At 65.0% G+C, this 18,850-nt stretch overlaps 1 protein-coding gene across 1 annotated transcript; it reads left to right on the top strand.

Moving 5' to 3' along the window:
- The first annotated feature begins 14,645 nt into the window (after positions 1-14,645).
- On the top strand, positions 14,646-18,702 carry IQANK1 (IQ motif and ankyrin repeat containing 1). The gene is given in 16 exon segments (XM_041769419.1): positions 14,646-14,712; positions 14,872-15,010; positions 15,193-15,267; positions 15,602-15,645; positions 16,181-16,258; positions 16,261-16,436; positions 16,630-16,663; positions 16,666-16,733; positions 16,814-16,939; positions 17,270-17,382; positions 17,421-17,504; positions 17,606-17,705; positions 17,837-17,945; positions 18,038-18,131; positions 18,203-18,335; positions 18,386-18,702. Coding segments are annotated over 16 exon segments (1,731 nt in total). The 3' UTR covers positions 18,677-18,702.
- Positions 18,703-18,850: the final 148 nt, after the last annotated feature.

Genomic DNA, 18,850 nt, shown 5'->3' with positions numbered 1-18,850 from the left:
CCTCGGAGAGTGGCTTTCGGGGGATCTCTGAGCTGGGCTCGGGTACGGTAGACGGAGGATTCGGAGCGCAGAAGTCCATTCCAGACCCTGGCCCTGAGACTCGTGCCCCTGCCCTGGGCTGGGGTGAGGGGCACCGCACGAGAACACACGGAGATGGGACGCAGGCCCATGGGGACAGGGGACAGGTTCTGAGACAGAGCTCAGAATTCACGTTGGGGATTCTCAGGCTAAGCGTGTGGTCCACTCTGACCCTCTGTTCCACCTGGGCCATCCCCTTGCTTTTCCCTGCCTGCGGCTGCTGTCTCAGACCACCCTCTCCGCAGCCACTCCTGGGGCGAATGGTGACAGCGTGCCCTTGCTTCGGTCCCGCTGTGGGTCAAGAAGGGCGCCTCCTCTCACACCTACCCCCACCCGTTGTCCCTCTCTTCTCTGGGTCCCATTTCTTTTCTGTCGTGGCACTCGTGAGTTCTCTGCGACACTGTCAGGGTCCCTGCAGCACCCAGGGCAGCACTGGGGTCTGCTTGGAGGGGGCTGCCCCAAGTCCCTGGCGCCCAGGGGCCTCACAGATCACACGCCCCGCTGGGGGTGGTGACTCCTCTTCCATGCCAAGCCGGGGTTAGACCCTAGTTTCCCAAAATAGCCCCAGCGGCGTCTGAGGAAGCAGCCCTTCTGGAATGAGGATGATGGGCTCAGGGCCGCGCGCTTCCCCTGTGATCTCAAGCCGCGGGAACAGGGCCTGCAGTAAACAGCGGAGGCCGCCAGGAAGCCGGGCCGGGGGCGGGGAGGGGGCACGTTTCTGACCTCCGTCCTTGCCGCAGCCCTCACCCCATGCGCCCCAAACACTGCCCCGGAGGGCTCCGGCAGCTGCCCGCTCCAGCCCCCGGCCCCCGCCCCCAGCCACGACGCCTGGGTCCTCTGTAGGAATACGCCTGCCTCGGTTTCCCCAAGCAAGTGTCCTCTCTGGGCAGTCCTACCTACCAGGCCCTGAGCCCGCCTGGGAGGGCACCCTGTGTGCCGGGCACCGGCCTCCCCTTGCAAGTGTGAAGCGGGCCCACGGTTATCCCTTGGCCGTCCTGCCACAGCGGTGCAGCCCGCACCTGCCGCCTGCTTGCACGGTCACCACACCCCCACACAGTCGGAGCCCCCCCCCCCCGCCCCCTTACCTGGCCTTGGGTCTGCAGCACCTCAAGGCCCTCGCTCCGGAGTTGTTCCAGGGCCATGGCCAGCTCCAGCCCCTCCACGCGCACCCAGGCCTGCTCCTCCTGTAGCTGCTGCAGCCACAGCTGCTCCTCCTGCCACAGCTGCTCCCTCCACAGCTGCTCCTCCTGCCACAGCTGCATCTGCAGCTGGACCTGCCGCCGCCGGTCCTCCAGCAGCAGTTGCTCCTGAGCCAGGCACAGCTGGACCTCGTGGAGCCTCAGCAGCTCGGGCCCCAGGCCCAGGGTGAGGCCCCCTGCCCCACAGCCTTCCATGTCCGCGGGGGCGGCTAACGCCAGCTCGGACCCCAGAGCACTGGCCTGTGCTGGCCCCTGGGCTGCTTGTGGCCACTCTGGCTTGGCCACCCTGGGGTGTCCCCGGGCAGCTGGCTTGTTGCTGGTCACGTGCTCCACAGGGGCCACCCCCACCGTGTCCTGGGGGCCCCCTGCGGCGGGGGGCGGGGGCTGCGCCTCAGGGCCAGGCTGACCCGAGGCCTGCTGCGCCTTGCCCGCCCTCCTCCTGCCTCGGGGTTTTCGAGCACGACTTCGTTTCCCCGACATGGCCCCGAGCCGGCGCCTGTCACCCAGTGTCTGCTCCCTGGGACCCTGGCTCATCGCGGGCCGGCCTGGATCAGGCGGGCTCAGCGGGCCTCCCTGGGAGGCCGCGGTGGGCCCCGTGCTCCTGCCCTGCCCCTTCCTGGGGCCCTGGTGCGCGGCTCTGGGCCCCACTCGTTGGGCTGGGCCACGCCGGGGAGTTTATAGGGACTCGGCGGCGTGGTGGCTCACCCGGGCGCGAGGGCTGACTAACGTGCTGACACAGGGCGCAGGACTTTACGGGCCACAGGCCTCGTCGGCCAGACGGGGAGGGAGACCGAGAGCCTAGAGGAGCGACTCCCGGCAGCCAGATCCCGGCTGCGGCAGCAACGAGTCCCGTCCTGCCCTGGGCGGGCCCCTGCACCACCCCCGCCCCGCCCCGGGTCCAGGGCAGCTGAGGCCCCGGGGCCGCGGCCAGGAGCTGCATCCGGCCCCACTGACCACCGGAGCAGGCCGCGCTGCCCCCCAACTGGCCCGGCAGCCCCGGGGCACAGGCTTGCCTGGGGGGCCCTGTGGATGAGAGAACCGTTCCCCCGGCCCGGCGGCCTCCTGCTGGGGGCTGGAGGGGGAGACCCGGCCTCGGGCCCGCGGCACCCCGTGGCCTGAGATGGGGCGGCAGGGAGCCGCCGTCCTGCCCCCAGAGGCAAGGGCCTTGGGACCCCCGCGCCGAGTCCGGCCCAGTGCTGGCGTCCCTGGGCTTCCTGCTGGGAGACCTCGGAGGCGGCCTCCCCAGCGTTTGCCCAGCCTGGGGCCGCTGACTCACACCCACGCCCAGGGCCCGGGCCCTGCCGCCGCTGCCACACTGGCTTGACTGGTTTGCCTAGCGCAGCCGGGCCTGGGCACCCCGTCCTCCTCCCACTCAGCCCTGGTCCCTGAAGGCCGCCACCGGGGGCGCCCGGCGGACACGCAGGGACAGGGGCACCGGGTAGAGCGGCCCGCAGGTCCTGGGGGAGCCCAGGGGCCTTCACTACACCTGGGCTCGTGGGAGCCGCGGCTTCGGGGCCAAGGCGTCCTACCTGCCGCGCTCACCAGCATCCCCCTTGGCACCCCAGGGGCCCACATGCCCCGGGGGGCCCTTCCTGGTAGCCCACGAAGGCCTCCCCCACCGCACTGACTGTCCCCCAGGGAAGCCAGGACAGACCTGCCAGCCACCCAGGAAGGCAGGCCAGCCGGCCACGCGGCCCCCCGAGCGCCCAGAGGCCCCCCCAGGTGAGAGCCTCGGGGCCCACGGGGATGGGCATGACTCCCGCGCTGGCGGGAGGGGGGCTGCCCCGAGGGAGCGTGCTCTGTGTGCCTGTGAGTGTGCGCGGGGGCTCGTGAGGCTGCGTGGGCCTCCCCGGGGCTGGTGGAGCCAGCGGCCTGCTCTCTGACCCACGAGGGCTGGGTGGGGTTGGCCTAGCACCCGCCTCCTGGGGCGCGGCCTCCACCGGAGGCCCTGCCTGGACACTGTGGTCGTGGGGGGCCGGCCTCTCCTGCTGGGGCTGGGGCTGGCAGCGCAGGGCGTCACCTTAGTGTCCCACTGGGCCTCTCCTGCACACTGTTGGGTGCCTGGGCCTGGGGCCTCTTTCTTCAAGATTAATTGATTTATGAGGTGTGGGGCAGAGGGGAGGGATAGAGAGAGGAAGAGTGGAGAGCACCAGGCCGGACATGTGCCCGGAATCCATAGTGAGCTGCAACCCCCCAGCTCTCTCCTGGGCGTCCTCACCAGCACATGCCCTCATCCCCTTCCTGTCCACTATCCAGGCTCCCAGGACTGCGCCCTGGTGACCCTGTGCCCAAGCCCTCATGCCCACAGATGGTCCTTTGTGCTCTGTCTTCCCCCACCCTCCCCTCCCGCCCTGGCCTTGGTCTATTCAACTCCCCCCTTCCTTCTGGTCTGTTCCCCACAGAGTGGGTGGTCTCAGCCCTCAGGCACATGTGGTCTGGTGTGGCTGGTGTTGGCACCCCACCCACACACCAAGGAGCCTGACCTCGTCCTGAGGACAGGCTGGGACCACACGAGGTTTGTACAGTCCTGCCTACTGGTCTTACAAAAGTTGTATATGCCTGATGTATTAACCGTGGTCTGGGTTATGCACAGTAGGACAGATTCTATGCAATGTAAACTGAAATGGAATGTCCTAGAAGGATATTCCGTGATTTGGTCTGGGAAAGAGGCCGAAGTAAAAGTGGAGGACGCAGGCAAGGCCACGCCGCGGATGGAAGTCGGAGTAGGATGTCCCTGTGTCACTGGAAGCCAGCGCCTGTGCTCCCCCAAGAGCTACGCACTTGTGCCCTTGGCCTGGTGTTACTTGCTCAAGCCTCCGATTCCTGGAGGGGAGCTGTCCACACTTAGGCCGCGCTCTCACTGCCAGGAAGGAGAGAGAGACGTTTGTCCCCTACTTCAGTTTCTTTTCTTTTTTTTTTAAAGATTTTATTTGTTTATTCATAGACACACACAGAGAGAGGCAGAGACACAGGCAGAGGGAGAAGCAGGCTCCTTGCAGGGAGCCCGATGTGGGACTCGATCCCGGGTCTCCAGGATCACACCCCAGGCCGCAGGCGGCCCCAAACCGCTGCGCCACCAGGGCTGCCCCTATTTCAGTTTCTTTAGTGGGCCGGGGGCTCCCACCAAATTCCCCCAGTGGCCCCTGACCGGCAGGGCGGGAGTCCCGAGTCTCAGCGGCTCTCCCCGGTTCTCTAGGGCCCCGCCGCCCGGCCTCCTGCTGCTGCCAGGTTGGGGCTCGGACTGAGCATCCAGGGGCTGGCAGGTCTGTGCAGGTGGCAGTGCGAGCAGCCACGCCGGTAGGAACCCATGTCAACCACAGTCAGTGGTGTCCCCGACGCAGGGAGGGTGTCCAGTGGGACGGCTGCGTGCAGGCCACGCCCCCCAAGCACGAGCCTGTGCGTGGGCCCCCCTGCTGCCGTGGCCGAGTCGCTTGTGAGCCCTGGAAACGAGTCTTTGTGTCCATTTGCTAGCTCAGAGCCTTCTTTGCAGTGGAGACACCTGGTCGGCATCACACGGGTTAACTGTTCGCACGCTCTGGGTTATTCTGAGAGGTCCGTGCAGAGGGGCTCTCTCCCGGTCTCCCTGCCGCCACCCCCGTGCCTGGTGACCTGTCCAAATCATCGGCCAGAGCATAGGAGTTGGTATCAAGAAGGCTGTAGGGCAGGACGGTATCTGATCTGGGTCGGCCTTGATGAGAGGGGCTCGTGCCGCTGGGCCCGAGTGTCCCCAGCATCCCTGTCACCGCAGCCACGCCGTGCACAGGCCTTCACCTCCCACGGGACAGTTGTGACGTCCACCCCGTGTCTGATGCCTCCTCTGCAGCGGGCCCCCTCTGGAGCCGCCACAGGGAGATGCAGGGCCAGCCCCGCGTGCCCGGGGCCGCTACACCTGCTCCCACCGTGGGCCCCTCCCGTGTCTCTGCTGTCCTGGTCTGGCTCATTTCTGGCTCCGATGAAGCCGCCAAGCCTTTCCCCAGAGCGCTGGGCGCAGTTTGCCCTGCAGCCTGCTCCACCTGTCCCCTCGGCTGGGAACACGTGGCCAGGTGCCCCGGGAGGTGGCCTGCACCGCTGCCCTTCGGGGCCCCGATGGAGGAGCTGCAGTGGCTCAGGGCAGGTGAGCTGGGGCCGCCGCGAGGCCGAGCTGTCTGGCGTCCGCGCCGAGGCCCCCTCCCGCCTGCCCCGCGGCGCCGTGGCTGCGGCTGAGGAGAGGCCTCGTACGGAGAGGAGGGGGTGGCACGGCCGTCTGCGCCGTGCGAGGGACCCGTGCCTTCTGGGCGTTTCATGGCCATCACGCGATGCCGGGAGTCGGGAGCGGGGGCCGCGGGCCGGGCCGGCTCCTCTGGGTGCGCGTCCCCCGCTGCGGCGGTTGGCCCCCCGGTCTCCAGCAGGGCCTGGAGGGGGACAGAGCTGTTCCGCTGGGGGAGGCCCAGCCTGGTGTAGGACCCGCGTCCGTGCGGCACCCCCACCCCGGGGCTTGCCGGACCTTCCACGGCCGCCCCTCTCCCCACGGATGCAGCCAGCGTGGGGGGCCTGCTGCTCGCGTGGCCCCAGCCCCAGCCCCCGGGCCTGCGGGAACCGTTAGCCTCTGGGATCCGTCAGCACCGGGGTGGGCCGAGCTCCAGGTCCCAGCAGGCCCGTCGGCTCAGCAAGGAGCTACTACACACCACCACCCACTTTTCACCGTAGGACGTCCTGAGGAGGCCCGGATTCATCACCCCGAGAGCTCCTCCCGCCTGTGGTTTTGCCTCCCACCGCCTGGACCGCCGAGGCCCCCGCGTGAGCTTCCCGCAGCTGCTGTAACAACCAGTGCCCGTGCGCCGCGTTACAGCAAAGCGAATCCAGTGTCCTGCCGTCTGTGCGTTGTCTGACACGGGCCCCAGTGGTTTAAAATAGAGGCCTTGGGAATCGCTGTCCTTTCTGGAGGCTCCCGCGGGGAACTCTGTCCCTCTCCACCTTCTGGACGCGCCCCGGGCCCGGGCTCCTGGCCCTGCGGGAGGCCGTCCGTCCGACCCTCCCCGTCACAGCTCCCTGTGGGCTCTCCCACTTGCAGGGACCCCGGTGATTACGGTGGATCTACCCGCACAATCCAGGACGATCACCTTATTTATTTGCGGTCACCCGGTTAGCAGCCTCCGTGCCGTCTTCAAACTTGATTCCGTCCTGGGGTAACGTGGCACATCTACAGGCTCCGGGAGCAGGACGTGGGCACCTTTGGGGGCCCTTCCTCCGTCCCCCGGTCCCTGAGAGCCAGAGCGCAGCCGTGGTCTCGGGCTGACAGTGAAGGTGTCCTGCCGGGTCCTCCCCGCGACGCAGGACGGGAGCGGTCGCGCCCCGGCAGTCACACGGCACAGCGCCAGGCCCGTGCTGACCGGCTCCGCACGGCCGACCGGACCAATGTGCCACCGGTGCAAGGTCTCCGTGCTCCGTCCTCTTCCGCCATCGCTCGCTGGTTTTCTGCAAAGGCGGGGATCCCGTGGAGACATGACGGGGACCACGGCTCTGACTTTCCTCAAACCTGGCCTTTTTTTTTTAAGGCTTTATTTTTTTCAGGGTAGTCTCACGTTTCCTTCAATTGAGGGGAACATCCAGAGATTTCCTCCTCACGTCCCGTGGCCCAGTTAACCCCCCAGAGCGCTGCATTCGTTACAGCCGATGACCCTACAGGTCCACGGCCACGAGGCCTCCTCGCCGCCGGGCGCCCCACTTGCCGAGGGCTCCCCCAGGGGCCGGGCCCCTGTGGGTCTGCACGTGTCCTGGCACTGGGGGGTCACACAGACGGCTTCGCGGCCCTGGACCCTCCGCGCTGACTGCCCCCCCCCCCGCCCCTCGACCCCTCATCTGCCTCCACGGTGTCGCCGTCCCCAGAACGTCGCGGACCCAGAGTCACACAGGCCGGCTTCTGTGACCCCCTGACGCGTGCAGAGCCTCCCCCACGTGGTCCCCGCGCGAGCTCCTGTCCTCTGAGCGCCGTGGGTCGGCCCGCGGTTCATCTGTCCACCGGCCCACGGGCGTCTGGCTGCTTCCCGGCGATCGTGAACAGAGCTGCTACGCACATCACGTTCGGGTCCTGCGGGGATGGGGTCTCCACCGCTTCGGGGTAACCGCCGGGACGAGGTGCCGCATCACGTGGTCAGAGCACATTCAGTTCTGCGAGAAATCTCCCAACCGTCCCGCGAGGCGCCGCCGCCTCTGCTCTCCGGCCCTGGTCCGCACCAGCGCCTGGCGCCTCCGGAGTTTGGCTCTGCTCGCAGGTGTGTCGTGGGATCTCGTGTCTTCGTTTGCACTTCCCTGATGACACAGGATGCGGAGCATCGTTCATGAGCGTCTTCGCCATCTGTGTGTCGTCTTGGCTGAGGCGTCCGTCAGGGTCTCTGGCCCACTCTGAAACGGCGTTGCTTGTTTCCTCACCGTCGAGGGTCACGAGCTCTGCATATTCTGGATAAGTCGTCTTTACCACATGTGTCTTTTGCAGACATTTTCAACCCCCTGTGGGGGAGCTTCTCACCCCGGCAGTGTCTTTCACAGAAAAGCCCAGCGTATCTACTATTTCTTTCAGAGATGGTGTCTTTGATGTTGTGTCTAAGAATCATCACGACATCCAAGGTCATCTAGGTTTTCTCCTATGTCGCCTTCTAGGAGCTTTATAGTTTTGCATTTTACATTTAGGTCTGTGATCTATTTTTTTTTTTGAAAGATTTATTTATTTACTTGAGACAGAGCAGGTGCAAAGGTGGGAGGAGGGGCAGAGGGAGAGACTGTCAAGCAGCCTTCGCTCTGTGCAGGGAGCCCAACGACGGGCTGGATCCCAGGACCCCGAGATCATGACCTGAGCTCACAGCCAAGAGTCAGACACTTAACCGACCGAGCCACCGAGGCACATGAAAAAGTTTTATGTTTTTAAGTCATCTGTACAGCCAGCTTGGGGCACGAACCCACGACCCCGAGATCAAGAATTGCACGCTCCGCTGACTGAGCCTGCCACGTGCCCCTGGTCTGAGATCCGTTTTGGGTTAATTTTTGTAAAGGGTGTGAGGTGTGTGTCTATATTCATTTTTTTTTAATTGCGTGAGGATGACCAGTTTTTCCACCACCTTTGGTTGAAAAGACTGTCTTTACTCCTTTGTAGAGGTTAGTTGGCTCTATTTAAATGGGTCCCTCGATTCCGTGATGCTGCTCCTCATCTCGGCGCTTCCTGCAGGAAAGTCCTATTTCTATCGTGTTCACTATCTTGGTGGGAAGGGGGCAGTTACACGGGCCCCCACTTGGCCCTTCCTGCTCTAATGACCCCACGGGTCAAGGGCCCAATGCGAGGGCTCTGCCGGTGGCTAAGCGTCCCCGTGCCAGCATCGCAGACGGACCCACGGACCCGAGCGTAGTGACGGTGGACGCCAGCCACGGGGCCGACTTTGATCTGGATTCTATAAACAGGACCCCGATGACATTGCAAAACTGGTCTCCGTTTAGATCCTGTGCATGAGAGTCCCCGGGAAGTCTGTGTCTCCCTTCCCCCTGAGTACAGCTCCCCCTGCCGAACGGGCCCGACGGCTCCGCGGAAAGACGGGGAAGAGATCCGGTGTCAGGAGAGAACCTGTGGCCTGACTGGACCCTCGTCCAGGGGCACCTGGCTCCCGCTTCCGTCTGAGAGCTGCGAGTCGTTGACCTTGGCGCTGGTCTGGAAGCGGTGAGGGGCTGTGACGGCCGACGTCGGCTTTCCCATGGGCGCGGCCTGGTCCCGGCGTCAGGGTCAGCACAGGCCGCGCGGGCCCTGCAAGCCGGCTCCGGGGAGAACTAGGCTGCTTCCAAAGATGGTTCGTGTTGGTGTGTAAACCCTCCTCCACCTGACGAGGACCCTTGGGGAGGCTCAGGGGACACTCTGCGGGGGGCAGACTCTAGAAGAGGTGACGTGGCCGCAAGACGGTGTCAGCGTGGTGAGGGGCAGCAGGCCCGAGCGGTGGCCAGGACGGTCCGCCCGGGATGGGGCAGCCAGGCCGTCTGCAGGCCGCCGCTCGAATCGTCAAGCCAGACAAACACCTGGCCCCATCAGCTCGTGCACACCTGCTCCGGGGAGGTCGCGGCGTGGTGCAGAGAGGCTGCTCTCCTCTGGCACAGAAGCAGCTGCAGGGACATGCGAGGGCCCTGAGAGGGCACCAAGCAGACCGGAGGGAGGACAGCCCTCACCCTCCTCCCAGCCCCTCTCTTGTGCCCCCGGTCGGCAGGGCCCAAGAGGACGCTCACTGGCCGAGCGCAGCGGAGTGAGGGCTCCAGGCCCTCCCCTGCGGCCTCTGCACGCGGCCTCCTCACGGACACGGACTTGCACTGGCGAGGCCGCTGCCTGACGACCCGCGTCCTGGGTAGGGATGAAGCCGGCCTCAATGTCCTTCTGAAAAGTGGAGGCAAAGGCCTGGTTGGTGTCAGGACACCTCTGGGTGATGTGGGTAGCGCCCCACATTCCTTCGTGTTCCACCTGGAACCTGGGCTTTCTGAAAGGTAAACACTAAATTGTGAAGTTTACCAGTATCCACCAGTCTTACGTTAAAAAAAAATAATTATATATATATATATGTATATGTATGTATGAACAAGGGGCGCCTGCGTGGTGCGGTCGGTGAAGCATCTGACTCTTGATTTAGGCTCAGATCGTGATGGCAGGGCCGTGGGGTCGGCCCGGGTTGGGCTCCGGGCTCAGCGGGAATCTGCTTGGGGTTTCTCTCTCTCCCTCTGCCCCTGCCCGTCCCTCCTGTGTGCGCTCTCTGTCCATCTAAAGTAAATAAATAAAATCATTTTTTAAAAATTAGAGAATAGAGTAAAAAGAGGCACCAGTTAATATTTACAGGTGTGTGTAACAAGAAAGGAGAAGGTACGCGCTGCCCGTGCTGCCCCCGTTTCTGGATCGTGGCTGTGTCTGCTCCTCAGAACTTCCGTCCCCCACGGGCCCTCCACCCGCCGTGTGCCCTCAGCAGGGCAGCCGCAGGCCTGGGGTCTGCACGTGGACGGTGGGAATCCTCGTCAGTTCTCGCACCCCAGGGGATACCTGGGTCCCAGACGTGGTCATCCTGGTCCCCGTGAGGACCAGGGAGCTGCCCCTGCAGTCAGAGCCTGTCACCGCAGGTGGTACAGAAATGCCCGTCCTTGTCTGTGGGACAGATGCTCAGGCGGAGGCCTGGGTGTGCGGTTCCAGCCACTGTCGTGTCGCCGGGTGGAAGCTCCCACTGGGAACCGAGATCCCCCAGCAGACTCCAGATGGTGGACAGGAGGGGCCGGGGCCGGCTAGACCCCTGGGAGATGGCGAGGGAGCCCCCCTGCCGCTGCTCCTGGCTCCTGGCGTGTGTGTCTCGGCCGTGGCGGAGGCGGCCCCCGCGTTCCTCGTGGGGTGGTGCTAACACCGCACTCGTGCGGCCGCGGTGGCATCTCTCGGGTTCTGCGGCCCAGTGGCTCTCGGCGGCGGAGGCCGGGCTGCCCCTCATCCTGGGGCCTCACCCACCACGGGAGGGGGCTGCTTGTCTGTGGGCCGTGGGGCGGGCGCCTGCCTCCTGGCGGCCGGTCCCCCTGCTGGGTCTACAGAACCCCCGCGCGGCCTGCCCGACAGAAGCCCCCACGCTCACCCGTGGACGGTCGCCGTGCTGGGGGCCCCGGTGCGGATCCTCTGGAGTCTGGGCAGTGGGTGCAGCGCCTGGGAGGCGCAGGGGCAGGGCGCTGGCTTCCCCCTGAGGACATCCAGGCCGCCCATCAGCGCCCCTCGGGCTTCCATCTGGGAGTTCAGGGGTATCCCGCTTGTCGCAGCTCCTGAGGCGGCGCAGTTCTGAGCTGCCCGTTCCTGTCACCTGACCCTGTAGCAGCGAGAGCACGGAGAGGAGCACGTGTGCGCGGGGGGGGGGGGGGGGGGGCTGCCACCAGCTCAGAAGGAGGCCCCCATCCCTTTACTCGTAAAAGTGGGCAGCTACGCCAGGAAGTAAAGGAGCCAGCGACAAATCCTCCGCTATCTCACCATTCGGGGCGGGGCGGCGTGGCCACGGGCGGGTCTTCGGTTCCTGCTGCCCGGTTCCCCCCAGATTGCTCTTCCTCCTCCCGTGCGTGGCCGCAGGTGCTCCGGGCCGCTCTGGTGCCTCCCCTCCCGCGGGCCTCTCCCCGCCGGTCACGCCGGGGCCCTGGGCCTCCTGAGCCTCGCGGGGTGTGTGCGTGTGTGTGCACGTCACGCCCTGGCGTCTGTCCCCCCGGTCCGTGGGACGGAGGAGGGGACCGGCCGTGGCAGTCTGCTGGGGGTCCCCCCTCCCACTGGCCCTCCCCGCTCTCAACAGAAATCAATAAATCTTTTTTTTTTTTTTTAAGATTATTTATTTATTCATGAGAGACCCAGAGAGAGAAGCAGAGACCCAGGCAGAGGGAGAAGCAGGCTCCCCGCAGGGAGCCCGACGTGGGACTCGATCCCGGGTCTCCAGGATCGCGCCCTGGGCCGAAGGCGGCGCTAAACCGCTGAGCTACCCGGGATGCCCAGAAATCAATAAAGCTTTAAGAAAAAATAACAAAAGCTCATTTCCCCTCGTGCTGCGCTGCGGGGCCGGGGCCGCGGTGGAGCCGCCAGGGTCTCGGGCAGCGCCCGGCGGGGCCCACGCGGGCTGCTCGTGAACATTTGCTTCAACAGACTGTGTCACGTTCTTTCTGTTTTCTCCTCTGACACTTGGGCTATTTAAAACGTGTTTCAGAACTTCCAAACACATGGGTGTCTCTACTTAATTTTTATTTGATTTTAGGCTTGATTCAACTTTATTCAGAAAGTGTATTTTTTAAATGACTTCAACCATGTGATATTTATCAAAATGAGCTTTTTAGCTCAGGTCGTAGCCAATTTTGGCATCTTCCCGGGGCGCGTGGAGAGAGTTGCCTCCCGCGCTCAGCCCATCAGCCCAAGGAGTGGCGGCGCCGCGGACGCCTTCCCTGTCCTCGCTGGCTTACCGGGCGCTGGGCTCTGGCGAGTACTGACAGGCGCGCCGACGGCCCCGCTATGATTGTAGGTTTATCAGCTTCTCTTCATAGTTTTCCTCGATGTACTCCGGAGCCGTTACCAGATGCCGCCAGCGTGTAAGAGCCCTGCTGCCTCGGCCGGCTGCTCCCGTGTGGCTTGGGATGGTTCCCTGTAGCTCCAGCGAGGCTGTTTGCCTTAGAGCTTACCTGCCGCCAGCAGCTGGGCATAGCTTTGTATTTCCTGTTGCTGCCCGACGACGGAGCACACGCTTAGCCACCTAAGGCAGCACCGTCCCGTGGGCTCCAGCTGCCATCTGGACACTCGCTGGGGCCGCAGCCTCATCCGGAGGCTCGAGTGGGAGGCACGCAGCACAGGTCTCTGGCACTGTCTGCGGGTTTGTGTCCTGTGGTGCAGGCCTGAGTCCTGGCTCTCGGTGGCGGCTGGCCGCGGGCGCTCTTCAATCCCACTGAAGGCCGCGGTTCCCCAGCACGGCCTCGGCTTCTCTAAGGCCAGTGTGCTGAGAGGAAACCCTGTGGAGTACGACGTCATCATGAGTACCACGTTGCCCTCGCCAGGCCGTATCAGCTAGGAGCAAGCCACAGACGTCACCGTGCTCGAGGGGGGCTCACACGGGGCGCACCTGCTCCGGAGCGCTCAAGCCCAGCATGACTCTCGCTGCCCTGACATTGCCCGGCCCTGAGCACTCTTAACCGCTCTATCTACCTTCCTCCCATGTACGTGCTGTTTAACGCTCATTTATTTGTGACGTTAGTGTTGTTTGGTGCGTATTCACTCACAGGTGTGCTCTCCCTGTTGAACCACAGCCCCGCCTGCACCTGCACACCCAGCTGGGCTGCTCTCTTCTGCCGGCATTGCCCTGCCCTCCGTTAGTCTCCCCAGCGAGACCAGCTGCCGAGGGGGCCCCTCTATGGTCTGCTTGCCCAAAGATGTGTTTATTTTTCCTTAAATTAAAAAATATATACATTTATTTGAGAGAGCGAGCATCAGTGGGGGAGGGGGCTGAGGGAGAGGGAGAAGCAGACTCCCCGCTGAGCAGAGCGCCCAATGCAGGGCTCGATCCCAGGACCCTGAGATTCTGACCTGAGCCGAAGGCAGATGCTTAACGGACTGAGTCACCCAGGTGCCCTTATTCATTTATTTATTTTTACCCCTTCAAAGGTAATATATCTTTTTTCCTTTAACTAATTTATTTAAGATTGATTTATTCACTTTAGAGAGAGAGCGAGCGGAAGGATGGGCAGGGCGAGAGGGAGAATCCGTAGCGGACTCCACGCCCAACGTGGAACCTGAGGGAGGCTCCATCCCGTCACGGCCCTGAGGTCACGGCCCTGAGGTCACGGCCTGAGCCAAAACCAAGACTCAGATGCTCAACCGACGGAGCCGCCTGGGCGTCCCTTCCTTCCACTAACCTGCAGGCTCCCCGGCCTGTCTAGTTTTGAGCTGTGTTACCGTGGGGTGCTTTGCGGAGTGTGCGTTGCCCGCTTGTTTTCCACTAACCTGCTTGAATTTATAACGCATGTCAGTGCTGTGACTGGATGTCTGTCAGCCTTGAAAAGTTCTTTGAATGTTGCTCCCTCGTCCCCGTCCTCGAGACCCTGTGATCAGACCTTTCCTTCCATCCCTGCGCCTTTGCTCCGACCATGTCCCTTCCCTTCGCGTGGCGCTCCAGGTTACCGGTCCGTGTGCAGCCGCGTCTGCTACGCCGCTAAGAGCTCTCCCATCCGTCTCTCAACTTCAGGTTTTGTGTTTTCACAGTCTCAAACTTCCATTTGGTCCTTTATTGTTTCCAGTTCCTGCCCAGACTTTTTTTTTTTTTAAGATTCATTCATTCATTCATTCATTTATTCATTCATTCATGAGAGACAGAGAGGGAGGCAGAGACCCAGGAGAGGGAGAAGCAGGCTCCCTGCGGGGAGCCCGACATGGGATTCGATCCCGGGACCCCGGGGTCACAACCTGAGCCAAAGGCGGTGCTAAACCGCTGAGCCCCCCAGGGATCCCCGCCCAGACTTTTTGATCTGCCTCTTCATTCCCCGCACTCGCCCCTTGAGCTCGGCGTCCAGGAGCGGCTCGGCAGCTGTCTGGGGCTCCTGCTGCTGTTTATCGTCTTCTTAGTCACGCTGTGCTTCTTCATTTCGCTGATTATTATTATTATTTCGCTGTGCGTTCTACGTTAAGAACTTTGGAGGGGCACCCGGGCTCCGCCGGTTGAGCATCCGAGTCTTGGTTTCCGCTCGCGATCTCGGGGTTGTGGGATCGAGGCCGCGTCGGGCTCCGTGCTGGGTGCGGCGTGTGCTTGGGATTCTCCGTTCCTGCCCCTTGCGCGCACACACACTCTCTGTCTCTCAAGGAAAAAAAGATTTGGAGGTTTGCTAAAGCTCGGGACGATGTTCTTGTCCTGCGAGGGATTCACGGCGGCCGGGGGCAGCCCCAGACCGCCTCGGTCCCGCCAAGGCTGAGTAAGTGCAGGGGCCTTAGCGATGGAGCCCTTCAGGGTCCCCGCCGGGGCCGCCGGATAACGCGCAGGGCCCTCGTTTAAACTTGGATTCCGGATAAACAACGAACCCTTTTGCTCACATACTTCTCCAAAATTGTGTTTTGTATTTTTATCAGCTAAGTCTGGCAAGCACAAGCCCGAAGCCGTGCTGCGCGCGCTGGGTCTCACGCACGGTGTCTCCCCCGGGCGCTGTGACCTGCCAAACGCCTCGGCCGGCCTGGGAGCGGCCGCCCCTTGGGTGCTGACGTCCCTTGGGTGCTGCTGTTGAAGCCCACCCCTGGCGAGGACCGCTCGCCCGCACCCCTGGCGCATCCTGACGGCTTGCACCTGCCCCTGCCGAGGGGGGGTCGCGGCTCGACTCCTCTTGAACTGTTGTTTCCTGTCGGGTCGTGTGGACCCCCAGTCGCCCACGGTGACTTACTGTGGCCGTGAGCCAGGAAGGCGTCAGGAGAGCGCGGGCGCCGAGGAGCTCGGCTGATGCGCTCACTGCGCTTCAAGCACCCCCTTGGGATGTGAGCGATGCCGGTCGTTTTGCTTCCTGGTGTATTTTTGTGACTCCTTAAGATGTATTTCAGGAACTTTTTCTGAACTTCATCTCTAAACCGTTGCTAGTGTGCGCCATCCGGAGGCCCTGCTTCTGCGGGGTCCCCGCCTCACCATCCCCACCTCCTGCACACGGCCTCCTTGGTCCCTCCGGAAGGGCCAGGCCCTGGGCCAGCCCCATCCTGCTGTCCCCGCTCAGCATGGTCACCGCAGTGATGGAGAAGAGCCACAGAAGCTCATGGGGGCAGTTACTCACTTTGGGGAGCCCAGTGGGGTGTGACTGCCACCGTTGCCCTGTTTCAGAGAAGGGGACACGGAGGCCCAGAGAGGGGACCCACCCAACCCTGGTAGGCAGAGGGCCCGCGGGCTGGTGCAGGTGGGGATCCCAGCTCGGCCGTCTGCTCAGACCTTCCACTGTGGCCACGTGGGGACGCGCGGTCCCCGGCACCTCGAGCTGCCTCCTCTGAGCCCCAGGGGCCTCTGCCGGGCCACCCCCTCTGTATGTGGGAGCCAGGGTGCAGTTGACGGGGCGGCTCCCGTAGGGGTGCATGGGGACCTCTCTGTCCCAGGCCATTTCCCCAGGTTCCCTGCTGACTCCTCCAGGTGGTCTCCAGCGGCTTCCGGGGGTTCTCATGCCCCCCCCAGTTGTCTGCACTGTGGCCTCTTTCATAGATTTTAAATATCTTGTTTTTAAGTGCTGTCTACACCCCAGGGGGGCTCGCATTGCAGCCCTGAGGTCGGGAGGCTCGGCGTCCGGCCTTTGTGGATTTTAGAACCTTTCTGGGCCTGGGCTGGTTGGACGGGGTGACAGATCGGGCCCCCCTGGACTGCGTGGATGGCAGCTTGGGGGGGACCAGGACCCCTGAGCCTCCTCCCCCCCAGGGCTAGCTGCCGAGATCCGGGCGGCCACTGTCCTCCAGGGAGCCTTCCGGCGGCTCCTGGCCAGGAAGGAGCTGGGCCGTGGCGGGCGCCCCGGGATTACCTGGAGCAGCTGGAGCAGCTGCAGCGGGAGGTGCGGTGCGTGAGCGGGACCCGGCCCGGGGGAGGCTGCTGGGGGTGGGGGCGGCGGCGCTGCCTGCGGGCGGAGGAGCGGCTGTGTCCGCAGGCCTCCGTGGCCCTGGTGCAGAGGGAGCAGGAGGCGGGCAGAGCGGCAGCGGGCCTGGCTATGGGAGGAGGCCCTTGATGGTGACTCCAGGGGGTCCTTCCTGTGGGAGGTCGGGGGGCGGGGGCCGGGGGTAGGGGTCGGGATCAGGGGGCGGGTGGGGGGCGGGGTAGGGTAGGGTAGGGGGGCGGGGGCCGGGGCGGGCGGGGCGCGTGTCGTGGAGAGCCAGGACCTCAGTGGGAACACGGCGCTGTCGGAGGTGGCGGAGGCGGCCAGGCCCGTGCCATCCAGCTGCTGGCAGAGCAGGGCGCCAGCCCCAACAGCAAGATGGGCGCCGGGCCGGGGCAGGGGCCGGGGGCGCCCGCCCGCCGCCCCCCGCACCCCCCAGTCTTGCTCAGGAGCCCCTCACGCAGGGCGCCTTCGGCCGGACCCCGCTGTACCGAGCAGCCTTTGGGGGGCACCTGGAGGCCGTGGAGGTGCTGCTGAAGCTCGGAGCCGACCCCCGGGTGTGCGCAGATGACGGTAGCATCCCAGAGCAGGTGTGTGCGGGGCGGCTAGGAGCACCCCTCCCCGGCAGCGGCGGGATGGGGGCTCAGCCCGGGGTGCTCACCTGCAGGGCCCCGGGGACAGCCCGTGGGGGTGTGGAGCAGGGAGCGGAGGGGGAAAGGGATGTGCAGGCCCTGCTTGGTCTCGGCAGGGAGGCCCAGAGGAGCCTTGGGCGTCTCAGTTTTGGGGGTGCTGCACCACCGTGGGCAAGGCTTCGGGACCCCGAGGGCGAGCGGGGAGAGCCACGTTTCTGCCCGCTGGTGCCCTTCTTATCTACGATGAGCAGAGGCTCGGAGCTCCTCACGGGCGTGCTCGGTCCCTAGGTGGCCTCCCTGGACGCCGTGGTCAGTGTGCTGCAGCCATGGGACCTGGGCCTCACCGACGCCATGCTCCGGAGCATGGAGGCCGAGCGGCAGCAGGAGGCAGAGGCCAAGCGGTGAGGCTGGGGGAGGGCAGGGGGGAGGGCAGGGGGAGGGCCAGGAGCGCCTCTGACCGGCCCCCCCACCCCAGCTTGAACCTCAAGGTGCAACAGCTTTCTAAGGCACAGCAGCAGCGGCAGACCCAGGTGAGCGCCCCAGGTGTGTGTGGGGGGCGGGGGAGTAGGGGCGGGGGGCGGCTGGCGGCCGGGCAGGGAGGCCCGCTGACCGCTGACGAGGGGCTGCCCCGCTGCCGCAGGCCTACTGTGAGCTCAACCGGAGGATCACGGAGCAGGACGAGTGTGAAGGGCGGTGCGCCAGGCAGGCTGAGCTCACCCTGCAGGTGGGTGAGCTTCTGGGGTCGTGCCCCCCCACCTGCCCCCGCCGTAGGTGTCACTTTCCAGCAGCGGCCTCCCGGGGTGGCATTGGAGGGGGTGAAGCCCCGCCGTGAGCAGAGTGTGGGCTCCCCCGCAGGCCATCAAGGACGCAGGGGCCCAGGTGGACAAGCTACAGCTGGAGGCCCAGAGAGCTGAGGAGACGCTGGCCATGGCCAGGCTGGAGCTGTGGGAGCAGACCCAGGAGGGTGGGCAGGTCTGGCGGGCGGGGGTCCCGGGCCCAGGGAGGGGGACCGGGCATCGGGTCCTCCCTCTGGCTCCTCCCCTTATGACCCCACAGAAGAGGAGGAGATGCCTGGGCTGAAATGCCAGGTCTCTGAGCTGCATGACGTTCTGATGAAGGACGTGGGTGACCGCATCCACGCTGATGGCCGGTCAGTGGCCTGGGTTGGGTGGGACGCGAGCTGAGGGCTGGGTGTGACAGTGACCTGGTGGCCGCTCCTAGGTGGCCCCTTGTCATCGACCCTTCGGGCCCGGCAGCCGTCTTCCTGCGCTACCAGGACACCAACTACGTGGACGCGGTGAACCCCGCCCACCCGCAGCCCGAGGATCCGGCTGGCGCTGCTGGGGGTGCTCGGGTGAGGCCGCGGGAGGGGGCCCCCGCTGACCGGCCTGCCCCGCAGGAAAGGGGAAGCCCCTGGTGTTCGACCTGCACGAGCTGGACCTGTTCCCCGTGCTGCGGCAGCAGCTGGGGGCCGCGCGGCCGGGCCTGGCGCAGGAGCTGGAGCCGGGGGCTCCTGGAGCGGGAGCGTTGTCGCTGCTGCGGCCCGCGGACGAGCCCGAGCACGGCCCCGCGCAGTTCCGGGCGGCGCGCCTGGGGCACTTCCGCATCTTTGTCACCAAGGCCCGACGGCCGCCTGCTGAGCAGCTGCAGGTGCTGCTCCCTGTGCGGGTGCTGCTCCCCGGGGGGGTCCTCTAGCGCCGGGCCCCAATAAAGCTTGGGCTGTGGGACTGCGGGCCCCGGACGGCTCGTGTCCTGCTGTGTGCACGTGCCCACGCGGGGAGCGGAGCGGGGCGAGGCAGGGGCCCCAGCCAGAGGACCCTGGTTCGCAGGCAGTGGGCAGCCCGTCCCATCTGGGCCGGACCCGAGCCC

Source organism: Vulpes lagopus, chromosome 9 (assembly GCF_018345385.1).
Source record: "Vulpes lagopus strain Blue_001 chromosome 9, ASM1834538v1, whole genome shotgun sequence".
Classification (NCBI taxonomy): Eukaryota; Metazoa; Chordata; class Mammalia; order Carnivora; family Canidae; genus Vulpes; species Vulpes lagopus.
The sequence above is the reverse complement of the archived record's forward strand: the minus strand, read 5'-3'. Positions and strand labels throughout refer to the sequence as shown.